This window comes from Microcaecilia unicolor, chromosome 8 (assembly GCF_901765095.1).
Source record: "Microcaecilia unicolor chromosome 8, aMicUni1.1, whole genome shotgun sequence".
In the NCBI taxonomy this organism is placed as follows: Eukaryota; Metazoa; Chordata; class Amphibia; order Gymnophiona; family Siphonopidae; genus Microcaecilia; species Microcaecilia unicolor.
The window spans coordinates 243,934,108-243,948,192 of record NC_044038.1 but is presented as its reverse complement, the minus strand read 5'-3'; the positions used below and the strand labels follow the sequence as shown (position 1 = coordinate 243,948,192).

The 14,085-nt window shown below is 49.8% G+C and overlaps 1 protein-coding gene across 7 annotated transcripts in view; it reads left to right on the top strand.

Moving 5' to 3' along the window:
- The window catches only part of TOX2 (TOX high mobility group box family member 2), a 314,937-nt gene extending 302,259 nt beyond the window's left edge, over positions 1-12,678 (top strand). For 5 of the 7 annotated variants that reach the window (XM_030212722.1, XM_030212723.1, XM_030212716.1 and 2 more), the window contains 3 exons: positions 5,700-6,107; positions 9,207-9,337; positions 11,718-12,678. In XM_030212722.1, the coding sequence (XP_030068582.1) occupies positions 5,700-6,107; positions 9,207-9,337; positions 11,718-11,793 (615 nt within the window). In that variant the 3' untranslated portion in view covers positions 11,794-12,678. Of the gene's footprint in view, positions 1-5,699; positions 6,108-9,206; positions 9,338-11,650 lie in introns of all 7 variants that reach the window. The other 2 variants (XM_030212719.1, XM_030212718.1) reach the window with 2 other exon arrangements.
- The last annotated feature ends 1,407 nt before the right edge of the window (positions 12,679-14,085 follow it).

The following is a 14,085-nucleotide window of genomic DNA, read 5'->3' as shown; positions in this document are numbered from 1 at the left end:
CAGGTAATTTTACCTTTTTATAGCGGGCAGGGGGTTCCCCGATTCTTCTCCTCGTGGCATATGGCGTTGGAGGGCGAGGGCGCAAAGGGTCGCTCCCCGGATCGCTTGAGCGCTTCTAGAGGGGATGCGGGGGTCTTACAGCCTGATTCGCCCTTGTTGGGTGACAGTTTCGTGACCGATGAATGTCCCGGTCCTTCCTCCGGCGTGGCGGTTTTTCCCGCCATAAACGCCCATCCCCCGCTCCTCGCCTCCGCCATCTTGGCCGGCCACGCGGCTCGGACGGCTTCTTCGTGGGCCGCCCTTGAGGTTGGAGACATTAATGCCATGAACGCCCTTAATTTGGGCAACGGCACAAAGCGGCTACAGTTAAGTGCCGTTCTTCCCGCGCGGCTCCTTCGCGGAGTGTCGCGCCGGACGCCATTTTGGATGCGCAGCATGTCTCTCCCCCGCTCTTGCGAGCGCCGGTTGAGGGTGCGTCTAGAGCGGTTGCCCAGGCTGCGGAAGTGCACAGTCTGGGGGGTTTCTCCCCCGAGTTTGTTTTGCTGCTGCATCAGGCTTTCCTCATGCAAAACGCTGCCCCTGCTCCCTCTTCTGATAAAGAGGTTGAGGTTCCCAGAGGTAAACGCCCTCGGGTTGATTTCCAGGCCTTGGAGGACTTTGTCTCCTCCGATGTAGATGAGGGCAGCGTGTCTGAGGTCTCCCAATGGTCCTTTGCGGATTCCTTGGAGGAGACGGATCCCCGCTCGGATGGAGCGGATGACCCCTCTGCAGCGCGGCTTTTTAGCCCAGAGGATTTGCCCAACCTGTTAGTGCAGGCCATGGGCATTTTGATGATTTCCTCTCCGGAGGACGTCTCTCCCTCAGCCCCTGTTGGCTCTGCCATTATGCTGGGGACGAAGCGCCCGCCTAGAACCTTCGACGTGCATGAGCCATGCACCCCTTAATTTCGGCTCAATGGGATGTCCCGGTAGCGAGCCTTAAAGTGGCTAGGGCTATGTCCCGCCTCTATCCTTTACCTGAAAGTGAACGTGAGGCCTATCTGTGGCCTACTGTGGATTCTTTAATCACTGCGGTGACTAAGAAAACGGCTTTGCCGGTGGAAGGTGGCACGGCCCTAATGGACGCCCAAGACAGAAGATTGGAGGCGGCCTTAAGGTCGTCCTTTGAGGCAACTGCTTTAAGTTTGCAGGCCTCGGTTTGCGGTTCCTATGTGGCCAGGGCATGCCTGACTATGGTGCAGCGGGCTTCCCCCTCGGATCATTCCTTGAGGGTTGATTGGCCGGCCCTGGGATCGGGCCTAGCTTATTGGCAGACTTGCTGTATGATGTCTTGAGAGCCTCAGCTAAAGGCATGGCTCAGACAGTCTCTGCGAGGCGGTGGCTTTGGCTGAGACATTGGTCTGCTGACCACGCCCCTAAATCCCGCCTGGCTAGATTGCCTTTTAAAGGCAAGCTGCTCATTGGGGTCGAGCTGGACAAAATCGTGACCGATCTCGGCACGTCTAAGGGCAAGAAGTTACCAGAGGGCAGGGCTCGGGCTAGTACCCGTCCCGGTCCCTCCAGAGGACGGTTGCAGGAAGCCCGTCGGTACCGCCCGGCCAGGCCGGGCTCCTCTGCCCCCTCTTCCTTCAAGAGGAATTTCTCCCCCATGCAGCATTCCTTTCGCAGAGACCGCCGTCCCGGAGGTGCTCCCTCCGGTCCTCCCCCAGGGTCTCGTACCCAGTGACGGGGCCTTGGTCCACGCCCCAGTGCAGATTGAAGGACGGCTGTCCTCGTTTCTGGGTGAGCGGACCACAGTAACTTCACACGCTTGGGTGCTGGAAGTCATCAGAGACGGCTACAAGCTAGAGTTCTGCCGACCCTTAAGAGACGGGTTTGTACTCTCTCCCTGCAAGTCTCCGGTCGAAGCTGTGGCAGTGCAGCAGACCTTGGACAACCTGATCCGCCTGGCTGCGGTCGTTCCGGTGCCAAAAAAAAAAAAAAAAAAAAATCAGATTGGCAAGGGACGTTACTCCATTTACTTTGTGGTACCAAAGAAAGGAGGTTCTGTCCGGCCTATCCTCGACCTCAAAGGGGTCAATCGGGCCTTGAAAGTGCGGCACTTTCGCATGGAGACTCTCCGCTCTGTTATAGCGGCAGTGAAGGCAGGAGAGTTCTTGGCTTCCTTGGACTTCAAGGAAGCGTACCTGCATATTCCCATCTGGCCTCCTCTCCAACGCTTTCTGCGTTTTACAGTCCTGAGACGACACTTCCAGTTCAGAGCCCTCCCTTTCGGGTTGGCTACTGCTCCGCGGACCTTTTCCAAAGTAATGGGGGTCATAGCGGCCTTCCTGCTAAAGGAAGGAGTGCAAGTCCATCCTTATCTGGACGACTGGTTGATCCGAGCCCCCTCTTATGCAGAGTGCGGCAAAGCTATGGACCGGGTAGTTGCTCTTTTGAGCTCCCTGGGATGGATCATCAACTGGAAGAAGAGCCAGCTGCGCCCGACTCAGTCCCTGGAGTATCTGGGAGTTCGATTCGACACCCAAGTGGGCAGAGTGTTCCTGCCAGACAATCAGTTTGTCAAGCTTCAGGCTCAGGTGGACTAGTTCCTAGTAGCCTCTCCTATTCGGGCTTGGGACTACGTGCAGCTGTTGGGCTCTATGACGGCCACGATGGAAGTAGTGCCCTGGGCCAGGGCTCATATGAGACCACTACAGCTATCTCTGCTGCTGCGCTGGACTCCGATGTCGGAGGATTATGCTGTGCGCCTTCCCTTGGACCCAGCAGTGCGCAAGACGCTGAGCTGGTGGACACAGACAGACAAGTTGTCTGCAGGAATGCCTCTGGTGACCCCGGAGTGGATTGTCGTCACGACAGACGCCTCTTTGATGGGCTGGGGAGCCCACTGCTTGGGAAGGACAGCGCAGGGGCTCTGGTCTCCTGCAGAGGCAAGTGGTCTATCAACCTCCTGGAACTCAGAGCCATTCGGTTGGTGTTATTGGAGTTCATCCCGGTACTGGTGTTGAAGCCTGTACGGGTCCTGTCGGACAATGCCACGGCTGTGGCCTATATCAACCGCCAGGGAGGTACCAAGAGCGCCCCTCTAGCCAAGGAGGCTATGAGTCTTTGCCAGTGGGCGAAAGCGAACCTGGAGCAGCTTTCAGCGGCCCACATTGCCGGAGTCATGAATGTCAAGGCGGACTTTCTCAGTCGCCATACCTTGGAGCCCGGAGAGTGGCAACTATCTGCTCAGGCGTTCTTGGACATCACGAAGCGCTGGGGCCAGCCGAGCCTAGATCTGATGGCGTCATCGGCCAATTGCCAAGTGCCGCGCTTTTTCAGCAGAGGACGGGACCCTCGATCCCTGGGAGTAGATGCTCTTCTCCAACGGTGGCCGACACAAGAGCTCCTCTATGTGTTCCCGCCCTGGCCCATGTTGGGCAGGGTGCTAGACCGGGTGGCAAAGCATCCCGGCAGGGTAATCCTGGTGGGTCCGGATTGGCCCAGACGTCCCTGGTATGCGGACTTGATCAGGCTCTCAGTCGACGATCCTCTGCGGCTGTCAGTGGAGCAGGGCCTGTTACATCAGGGTCCCGTGGTGATGGAGGATCCCTCTCCCTTTGGTCTTACGGCCTGGCTATTGAGCGGCAGCGTCTGAGGAAGAAGGGCTTCTCAGACAAGGTTATCGCCACTATGTTGAGAGCGAGGAAGCGCTCTACTTCTACGGCTCGCTTTCTCCCTTCACTGCTCCAATTCTTCAGTGTTGGCGTTCCTGCAAGAAGGTCTGGAGAAAGGCCTGTCGCTCAGTTCCCTTTAAGTCCAGATAGCGGCTCTGGCTTGCTTCAGGGGCCGCCTGAAGGGTGCTTCCCTGGCTTCGCAGCCAGATGTGGTGCGCTTTCTCAAGGGAGTTAATCACCTGCGCCCTCCTCTGCACTCAGTGGTGCCTGCGTGGATTCTCAACCTGGTGCTAAGAGCATTGCAGAAGCCGCCTTTTGAACCCTTGGCAAGGGCATCTCTGAAAGACCTGACGTTGAAAGCAGTCTTTTTGGTGGCTATCACTTCAGCCAGAAGAGTTTCCGAGCTCCAGGCGCTCTCTTGTCGAGAGCCTTTTCTGCAGTTCACTGAGGCAGGAGTGACTATTCGCACAGTACCTTCCTTCCTGCCCAAGATTGCTCTCGCTTCCATGTGAATCAGCAGCTCTGTCTCCCTTCCTTTCGTAGGGAGGACTACCCAGAGGAGTACTCTGCTCTTAAATATCTGGATGTGAGACGAGTCATCATCAGATACTTGGAAGTGACCAATGATTTCCGGAAATCGGATCATCTGTTTGCCCTGTTTGCAGGTCCTCGTAAGGGTCTGCAGGCTGCTAAGCCTACAGTGGCAAGATGGGTCAAGGACACCATGGCAGCGGCTTATGTGGCCGCGGGGAAGGTGCCGCCTATCCAACTGAAGGCTCACTCCACAAGAGCTCAGGCGGCCTCGATGGCAGAGGCGGGATCCGTCTCCTTGGAAGAGATATGCAAGGCGGCAACTTGGGCTTCGGCTCATACATTCTCCAAGCATTACCGTTTGACGGTGGCTGCACGGGCGGAGGCCCGGTTTGGAGCTTCAGTGTTGAGGTCAGGGATTTCAATGTCCCGCCCTGGGTGAGTACTGCTTCGGTACATCCCACCAGTCTATGGATTGATCAGCTTGATGATATGGAAGGTAAAATTATGTATAATCATACCTGATAATTTTCTTTCCATTAATCATAGCTGATCAATCCATAGCCCCTCCCAGATATCTATACTGTTTTTATTCTGGTTGCATTTCAGGTTCAAGTTTAGTCTTCAGTTACTTCAGAAAGACTTCGTGTTCAAGTTTTTTCACTTGGATTCTTCAAGAGATGAGACGAGTTTGTGTTACAGTGAGCTGCTGCATTCCTCTCCCCCCCGTTTTACGGGGCTGGATTGAGACATAAATTCTGCCGGCACTCCCTCCCGCTTCGTGCGGCTGTAGGGCAGCTTTGTACCCCTCCCGCTTCGGTGGTGTTAGGGTCAGTCAGCTCCTCCCGCGGTTGCGGTTGCAGGATAAGCCAGATCCCCCCGCATCGGCGGGTGTGGTGTCCCTCCCCCGCTCCGCGGGGATGAGCTGGACGGATTCCCCTCCCCCACTTGTGTGGGGATGAGCTGGGTTAATTCCCCTCCCCCGTTTCGGCGGTGGTGAGCTGGGCAGAGTGTCCCTTCGTGGGTGTAATTCTCTTATGTGCTGAGTCCTGCGGATGGTGCTTTGGTATCGACATACTGAGGAGTTTCCGGCAGCACATGACCACATATAGGGAGGCAAAAGTTTGCTCTCTATCTCCACCTGCTGGTAGATGGACACAACCCACCAGTCTATGGATTGATCAGCTATGATTAATGGAAAGAAAATTATCAGGTATGATTATACATAATTTTACCATATTGTAGAAGCTAGAAACATAGATTTAATGTACTTCTAAGACATCAAAGTTTGTTTGTTTTTTAAATTACTTGTTTAGAGTCATTGATATAAATTCAGGAATTGTCTTTCTCTGACTAGTTGGAAAAAAGTTACCATCCAAACCATGCATATTTCCAAGAATGCGGACTTTGAACAAATGTCTTATTTGATCAACCTAGTTACACTATGAAACAAAGCAAACGTGTTTTCAGCCTTGTCCTATAAGAATGTTTTTTTTTTTTTGTCTTGCAGAGTTACAATGACCAAGGTGAGGCCAAGAGTCCACAGGCCAACCAACCTTCAAAAATGATCCTACCAAAACAGTCAATGTACAATATGGCACCACAAGCCTCATCACCATATCCAGGCTTGGGGTCCTTCCTGTCTCCATCAGATCTTCAGAATTACTGTGGGCATCCTCATCCCAGCCTCCCCAGGACCCTCAACTCCAAATCTATGTTGCCCAGTATCAGTGCCTCACCTCCTCCTTCTTTCCAGATTAGCCCACCTCTGCATCAGCAGCTGTCCTTACGCCATCCGCAAAGCTCTCTCCTCAACCAGCCGATCGGCATGCAGCAGGTCCAACAGCCATCCATCTTATCTCCTCCCATGGCACTGCAGGTACAGCCCCCGATGAACGCTTCACCTCCAGGGCAGCAGGTGGGTTGTGGAAAAGACCAGCAACCTTCTTCCTTAAAATACCTGCTACAATAGATGTAGAAATGTTAAACTGTTGCAGCTGAAAAATGCAGTAGACATTTTCAGGAAACCTGAAAGCTTGTGCATCCACATGACGATTTTCCAAAGCCATTTACTTAGGTAGACAGCGATTTACTTGTCTGAAAATGGATCTCCTTCAGTGTGAAGACAAGTATTTGCAGTGCTTTGCAGAGTATGTGGTTTTGGCCAAGGCCGCAGAGGGAAGGGGGGGGGGGGGGAAGAGGGGACAAAATTCCCCGGGCCCGGGCCTCCAAGAGGGGCCCAGCACTGCAGTCCCTGGTCTCACCCGCCCGCCCTCGGCTCCGTCGACCATCTGCCACCGGGCCGGGCTCCCTGCATTCAAATCACAGCACCTCACCTCCGTGTGAAAGCGCAGCAGCGGCAGATCGCCTCCCTTCGGGCCTTCCCTCCCTGTGTTCCCGCCCTCGTCTGATGTAACTTCCGCAAGGGCGGGACACATGGAGGGAAGGCTCGAAGGGAGGCGATCTGCTGCTGCTGTGCTTTCACACGGAGGTGAGGTGCTGTGATTTGAATGCAGGGGGCTCGGCCCGGTGGCGGACGGTCAACTGGGCTGCGGGGTGGGCAGGTGGAGACTGGGGACTGTGGCGGTGGGGGCCCGGCCCAGTCTCCCGGCAGCCCTGGTTTTGGCTGCATTTAACAGAGGCATTTTCAGGACCCATCATTAGAGCATATGAAGAGAAAATACAAACCTAGATTGCTTTTTCACAACTATACGTTTCTCATGCTGAAATAGGTGCACAGGTGCTTTATTTTGGAAAATTTGCACAGTCTGGGAGTCAAAGGTACCTGTGAGATTTATTCTAATGTAGTGTTTGATCATTGTTCCACAATGCATTTCGGTACTTGAACACTCACTGAAAAGGTGTGAGTAAAAAGACCATCTGAAGACAAACTAACTGTCCAAGGAAGGGATGGAAAAGCCACCACGTTTGACTTGCTAGAAACAAAATGGTAATAGTTCAAATGAGTTTGAAAACCAGAATTATTGTGCCAACTTGTTGGAGCACAAACTCTCCCCCAAAATTGCAATTGTATGATATTGACAAGTTTCCCTCCTCATTGTAGACCAGAGATAAAGAAAAATAAGCAGCTGGTGAAAGAAGTCCCATAACAAACCCACACACTGGGCACCAGTGGCGTTCCTAGGGGAGCTGACACCCGGGGCGGATCGCCGATGCGCCCCCCCCCCCAGAACAGCGTGACGCCACCCCCCCCCGGCAAAAGAACCCCCCCCCCCCGGGTGCACGCCGCTGGGGGGGGGGGTGCCGCGCGCCTGCCGGCTCTTCGTTTTCATGCTCCCTCTGCCCCGGAACAGGAAGTAACCTGTTCCGGGGCAGAGGAAGCATGAAAACGAAGAGCCGACAGGCGTGCAGCGAACCGCCCCCACTGCCCCCCCCCCCCCCTTGGTACACCACTGCTGGGCACTCTTCTTCTCACAACATGGATACACATGTCCACAGGCAAATCATTTTGCTTCGTTCTCAGACTTTTCTGTTCATCGAATGCAGTTGATGTAATGTCCTGCACCCATGAGTTGCTCGATTCAGTGGCTCTTAACATAGGAACGGCTTCTACCCAAAATAAGTGTCGCTCACCAGGGCCAGCCACCCGTTTTCATTGACATTACCTGGATTATGTTTACTGACCACCCCAGTACTATTCGGAAGGTGTCAGGGTGGTCTGGGGTAGAGCCAGGAGTTACCCTCATAGTTGAGAATGTTATTCGGGTACCAGTGCTGAATAGAGACAGTACCCGGAAAACTTCTCATTCCCAGATATTCAGTTTTTAAATTCTGATGGGGGTGTTTATGTTTATGTCATTGCTGACCGTGGTGTTTAAAATCATGGGGGGGGGGGGGGGGTAAACTGCAATAATAACAATTCTGTCCATAGTCACATTCTAACATAGTAACATAGTAGATGATGGCAGAAAAAGACCTGCACAGTCCACCCAGTCTGCCCAACAAGATTAACTCACATGTGCCATTTTTTGTGTATACCTTACCTTAATTTGTACCTGTCTTTTTCAGGGCACAGACTGTATAAGTCTGCCCAGCACTATTCCCGCCCCCCAACCACCTGCCCCGCCTCCCACCACCGGCTCTGGCACAGACTGTAAGTCTGCTCAGCACTATCCCCGCCTCCCAACCACCAGCCCTGCCTCCCACCACAGGCTAAGCTTCTATTCTATTCTATTCTATGTATTACGAACATGTAACATGATCAGGCTTTCATGTTATGCTGTTCCTGAAAACCTGACTGGCTTGGGTACATCCAGGGCCAGGTTTGGGAACCACTGACCTAGCGTGTCCGCATTACCGTGAGCTAACTGGGTGAGCCCTTATTGCCTACAAAATAGCTGTCAGTACGTTCTTCCACGGTAATTCGTTTTAATGACAACATTAGCGCCTGGCCATCAATAGAAAATCAGTCATTTTCCAGCTGTGGTGTGGCCTTAGTAGGCGGGAGAAACGCACATGAAAGGTGCGCTATGACCACACCAACTCTGAGCGCCCTTTATAGAATAGCTAGCGCTGTTTTTGTGTGTGTGTGTGTGTGTAATGATTTTTCAGCACCATACACAGAATCTAGCCCAAAACGTATGGGGGACAGCCTTAGATCTCAATAACAGATGTATACTTTGGCAGGAGAGGGGGGAGATATGATATCTCCATGGCGTAAATACACAGTAGACAAGTCACTTTCAATTGAAAGGGAGTTCTAAAATTGGGGGGGGGGGGGGGGGGCATAGGGTGAAGGTGAAAGAGGATAGGCTCAGAAGTGACCTGAGGAAATACTTCTTCACGGAAAGGGTGGTTAATTTGTGGAACAGCCACCTGATGAAGGGGAAGACAAGGACTATCTGGATTCGAGAGAGCATGGGATGAGTACGTAGGATCTCTAAGGGAGAGGAAGGGGTTGTAGAGATTCTGGCTGGTATGGACAGAGTCGATTTCTGTGTTTCTAGGTCTGTTTCACTTGAAATGACTATGATATTATATTCTCTTCCTTTTGTAGGAGTTCTCGCATATTCCTTCAGAGTTTCAAAAGAGCGTTGGACCCCGGTCCCCTGGCTCATCAAACCCCCCAGGAAATACAGACTGGGATAATGATTACCCCAGCAGGGAGTGTGGAATCAACCAGTGCAGGCAAGTTGAAAAATTAGTATCTCGTAAAATCTCATGCAAAGACCTTGAACAATGAGATTCAAGAGAGTCATATTTTATATTAATTAGTTTCATATTGATTAAATCTAAGCACTGTCATAGAGCCTAAATCTGGCTGTCCAGGTGCTCCCACTTGTCACAGTTTCAAAGTCGGTCAAGGACCAACAGATCCTCTTGCAGTCCTCACTCCCTTCTGCCGTTATGGAAAAGTTGCACAGAGGACTAAGAAGCCTCTCCCCTTGCCAAGATAGGATGTGGAGGTAGATTTACCTTCTCTTTGCTTGGCCTCTAGCACTGTTCTGACAACTTTCAGCTAAATTAGGTGCTAGAAATGTGTGGGGACAGGGTGTGCATCAATTGATTTTTAACGTTTTTCTTTTCAGTGTAAGAGTTATTTTACAGTAGCACCACTAAAACCCGATTTGCATTCTGTAAATTTGAAAATGAAGTGCTCCAAAGTAGCACCAATGGCATATGGCAAAACAAAGTAGAGGTATCTGGAGGTTTCAGTTCTCTTTGGACTTTGTGAGAATGAGAGGATAAAGCTGGCAATACATTTCCTCCTGGGAGAAGTAGGTTGCTAATGCATAACCTTTATTTGGAAAATTCACCCCCACATGGTAGTTCTGCAAGACTACCACTAGGAGTCAGCACTATTTTAAACCAAGGTGCTGACAGGGATGGCTCCTGCCCCCTCCTCCCCAAGCTTCCAGGGCAGTCTCCGGTAGGTGCTAGGGAGATGGGAGAATTATGCTGCAAGTCAAAGGGGGAGGGGTCAGGGGGATTAATTTAACCCACCACCAGCCCCTTTAAGAGAAAGCAGGTCCAACTTGAGGGGCCCTACTGCAGTCAATCAGTGTTCCCTCCTGCAGCAGCACAAATGTATTTTTATAAAAGTTTGGCCAAAATAATCACTGTGTTAAAACATCAACCAGCAATTTTCAACTCTGCAGGTTTAATTTAAGTGTTTGAATATCAAATCTCCAGCTGTCATGTAGTTTCTTAGTAAAGTTGCAGCTATGTTCTCTTGACTAACCACAGGTGTAGGTTAAAGTTTTTGGAAAGCCTTTTAATATATTGGGCCAAAATTGGGGAAAAGACTTGGTACATCTCATAACTATCTCAAAATATACAGTACCATGAGTCCTGAGCCAGTAGGCCATGCATTACCTGAAACTAGATTCCTCTGCTACGTTTTCCAAAACAAAGCTGACTTATAGGGCCAGGTTTATATTCGGGGGAGAAAAAAAAAAAAAAAAAGAGAGAGAGAGATCCAAGTGCAGAAAACCCACAAGTCAGATGCTTTGCACAATTTTACAAAACTTCTTTCTCTTCAAAATTTAAAGACAAATAATTATAAATGATGGTCCTTATTTTAGAAGCTCTAGTCATGTTTTGAATTTCTGTATTTCATAGATGTCCAAATTCCAATTTTATAAAGCCAGGATATGGATGTCTAAAACTGTTGTACACCTGTGTCAAGGGGGTGTGAAGTGGGAGTGTTCTGGGTGGGACTAAGGAGGGGCCAAAAGATGGGCATCCAACTCTGATTGCAGAAGGGGAAGAGACATCTATGTCCAGAAAGATAGAGGGCTATATTTGGCCCTGGTACATCCAGGTTACAGAAAGGTGTTCCGCTTGAACAGTTCTCCATCGGAGACAGGAACATCACAGTGGGTATTTTGTGTACCTGGAGGGCTCACAATTAAAAAAAAAAATATCACAAAGAATTATAGTGAGATTTAAATTAGCATCTTTGGGTCCACTATCCTGGTTCTCAGGCAGCTGCTCTAACCATAGACTACTCCTCCATATGGATGTTCCCCTGCTGCCATACAGACATCTCTGTCCCTTGTTTTGCCCCATTCAAAATGTGGACGTTTTATTGTGTAAAATGGATGTTCGTGCTGGATGTAGCCACTTGGATGTCCATTTCTCATTTACTTTCGAGCCAGTGTATGTCGGCAGATCCTGTTCTAAAATACATGAGACATGGACATCCATATCGGATGTTCAGACTTGGATGTCTGCCTTCCGAGTTGAACATTCTTTCTAAAATTCCACTCTACATATCCTACCAAAGAAACAAAACGGAGGCAAAGCCTTTTGTATCAACTGCTGTGGAACGTTTGCCCCTGTAAGCTTAATTTAGCTTCCACAGTACAATTGTATTAACACAAACTTTAAGCACGAGCAACCCTCCGAAACCAATCCGCTCTTAGATTGCATGCTTCTTTCACCACTTGAGAGTTCTTTGGGTCTTACTGTAGTGTACGTTCTTTTGTTTTCCTGAAGCATACTGCCCAGGGAGAATTCACCCTACCTCACCTAAAACCTGAAATTTCTTTCCAAAAAAAAAAAGGATCAAGGGACGGCCATTCGAGAGCATGTACAATCCCAGCCACCTGGACAGCCATCAAGCAGGCCCCAAGGATTAGAGCTCATGGCCAGAAGCACCTGATCGTTCGCTGGATTTCAGTGTTGCAAAAGCTGTTTCGTTTTTGAACTTAAGAAAAGGGCCTCCACGCTCAGGACAGTCAACCTCATGATTCACGAACAACAAAAGGGACACCTACCTTGCTTGCCACCAGCTTAGCTATGGACTGTTTTCCCTTTTTTTTGAACTGCTTTTCACATGCAGAACAGGGTCATATCCCAGTGCTTGCGTCAGGCTGGCTTCATAGAAGGACGTTCTTGCCTGGTTTGCTCAGGCCCTCAAGCTGGGCAGGAAAAATGTGTGAATAATGTAGATGCGAAAAAAAAAGCCCCTTCTGACTGGGGACAGCTTTCATAGCGAGGCAGATGGGAACTCCGATGGCTAGTACAAGTGCAAATAAATTTTAAAAAAAATGTGAAAAAAAAGAAGAAATGACAAATATCATTTGTTGGATAGTTGTAAGTAGTTTTACTAAGTGTTTTAGAACTGTGCTGAATACACCTTTCGGATTTTTTGTGTAAAAAATGAGTAGCTTCCTTTATAGTAAATCCATTTTATATTGTAGACATTTTTTTTTAGTTACACATGGAAGGGAGATGTGTATAAAGAGAAAACCTGCCAAACTTTTATTTGTACAGCAAGAAATGGACAATTTATATCCATGTTCTATGGCTTTATTTTTTTTGCAGCCATATTGTCCATCTATTTAAAATTGCTGACAATGGTTTTGTCTATTTATGAAGAACTAGAAAGCAGAATTATATGGCTTATAATGAGATGCATTTTCAGGTTTGTTTGTTTTTTGTTGGTACTGTCATGTCAGTACCAGTACATTCAGTTTGTTTCACAAGGCTTATCTTACTTTTTCTTTCTAATAAAATATGAAAAGTGGTAAAAACAAATGTTTTTCTGTGTTATTGTATACACCTCACACAGATGGGAAGGCGGTAGAACGAGAGGGCATGAAATGAGATTGAAGGGGGGGCAGACTCAAGAAAAATGTCAGGAAGTATTTTTTCACGGAGAGAGTGGTGGACGCTTGGAATGCCCTCCCGCCGGAGGTGGTGGAGATGAAAACGGTAACGGTATTCAAACATGCGTGGGATAAACATAAAGGAATCCTGTTCAGAAGGAAGGGATCCTCAGGAGCTTAGCCGAGATTGGGAGGCGGGGCTGGTGTTTGGGAGGCGGGGCTAGTGCTGGGCAGACTTCTACGATCTGTGCCCTGAAAATGGCAGATACAAATCAAGGTAAGGTATACATAAGAAGTAGCACATATGAGTTTATCTTGTTGGGCAGACTGGATGGACCGTGCAGGTCTTTTTCTGCCATCATCTACTATGTTACTATCCTGCTTATAATCGAAATGGAAAAACGCCTATATTGTGACCCAAATCGGGAGATAGACGTTTATCTCACAAAAACAAATAAAGCAGTATAATCGAAAGCCGAATTTGGACGTTTTCAACTGCACTCCATCGCGGATGCGGACAAAGTTGATGGGGGCGTGTCGAAGGCATGGTGAAGGCGGAACTGGGGCGTGGTTATCCGGCGATCAGAGATGGGCGCCTTTCGCCGATAATGGAAAAAAAAATATGTGTTTTTAGCGAGAATTTAGGGCACTTTTCCTGGACCCTGTTTTTCCACGAATATGGCCCCAAAAAGTGCCCTAAATGACCAGATGACCACTGGAGGGAATCGGGGATGACCTCCCCTGACTCCCCCAGTGGTCACAAACCCCCTCCCACCACAAAATATGCCGTTTCACAACTTTTTATTTTCACCCTCAAATGTCATACCCACCTCCCTGGCAGCAGTATGCAGGTCACTGGAGCAGTGATTAGGGGGTGCAGTGGACTTCAGGCAGGTGGACCCAGGCCCATCCCCCCCCCCCTACCTGTTACACTTGTGCTGGTAAATGGGAGCCCTCCAAACCGCCCCCCAAACCCACTGTACCCACATGTAGGTGCCCCCCTTCACCCCTTAGGGCTATAGTAATGGTGTAGACTTGTGGGCAGTGGGTTTTGAGGGGGATTTGGGGGGCTCAACACCCAAGGGAAGGGTGCTATGCACCTGGGAGCTGTTCTACCTTTTTTTTTTTTTTTTTTGTAAAAGTGCCCCCTAGGGTGCCCGGTTGGTGTCCTGGCATGTGAGGGGGACCAGTGCACTACGAATCCTGGCCCCTCCCACGAATAAATGTCTTGGAGTTATTCGTTTTTGAGCTGGGCGCTTTCGGTTTCCATTATCGCTGAAAAACAAAAACGCCCAGCTCAAAAAAAAAGATAAACGTCCA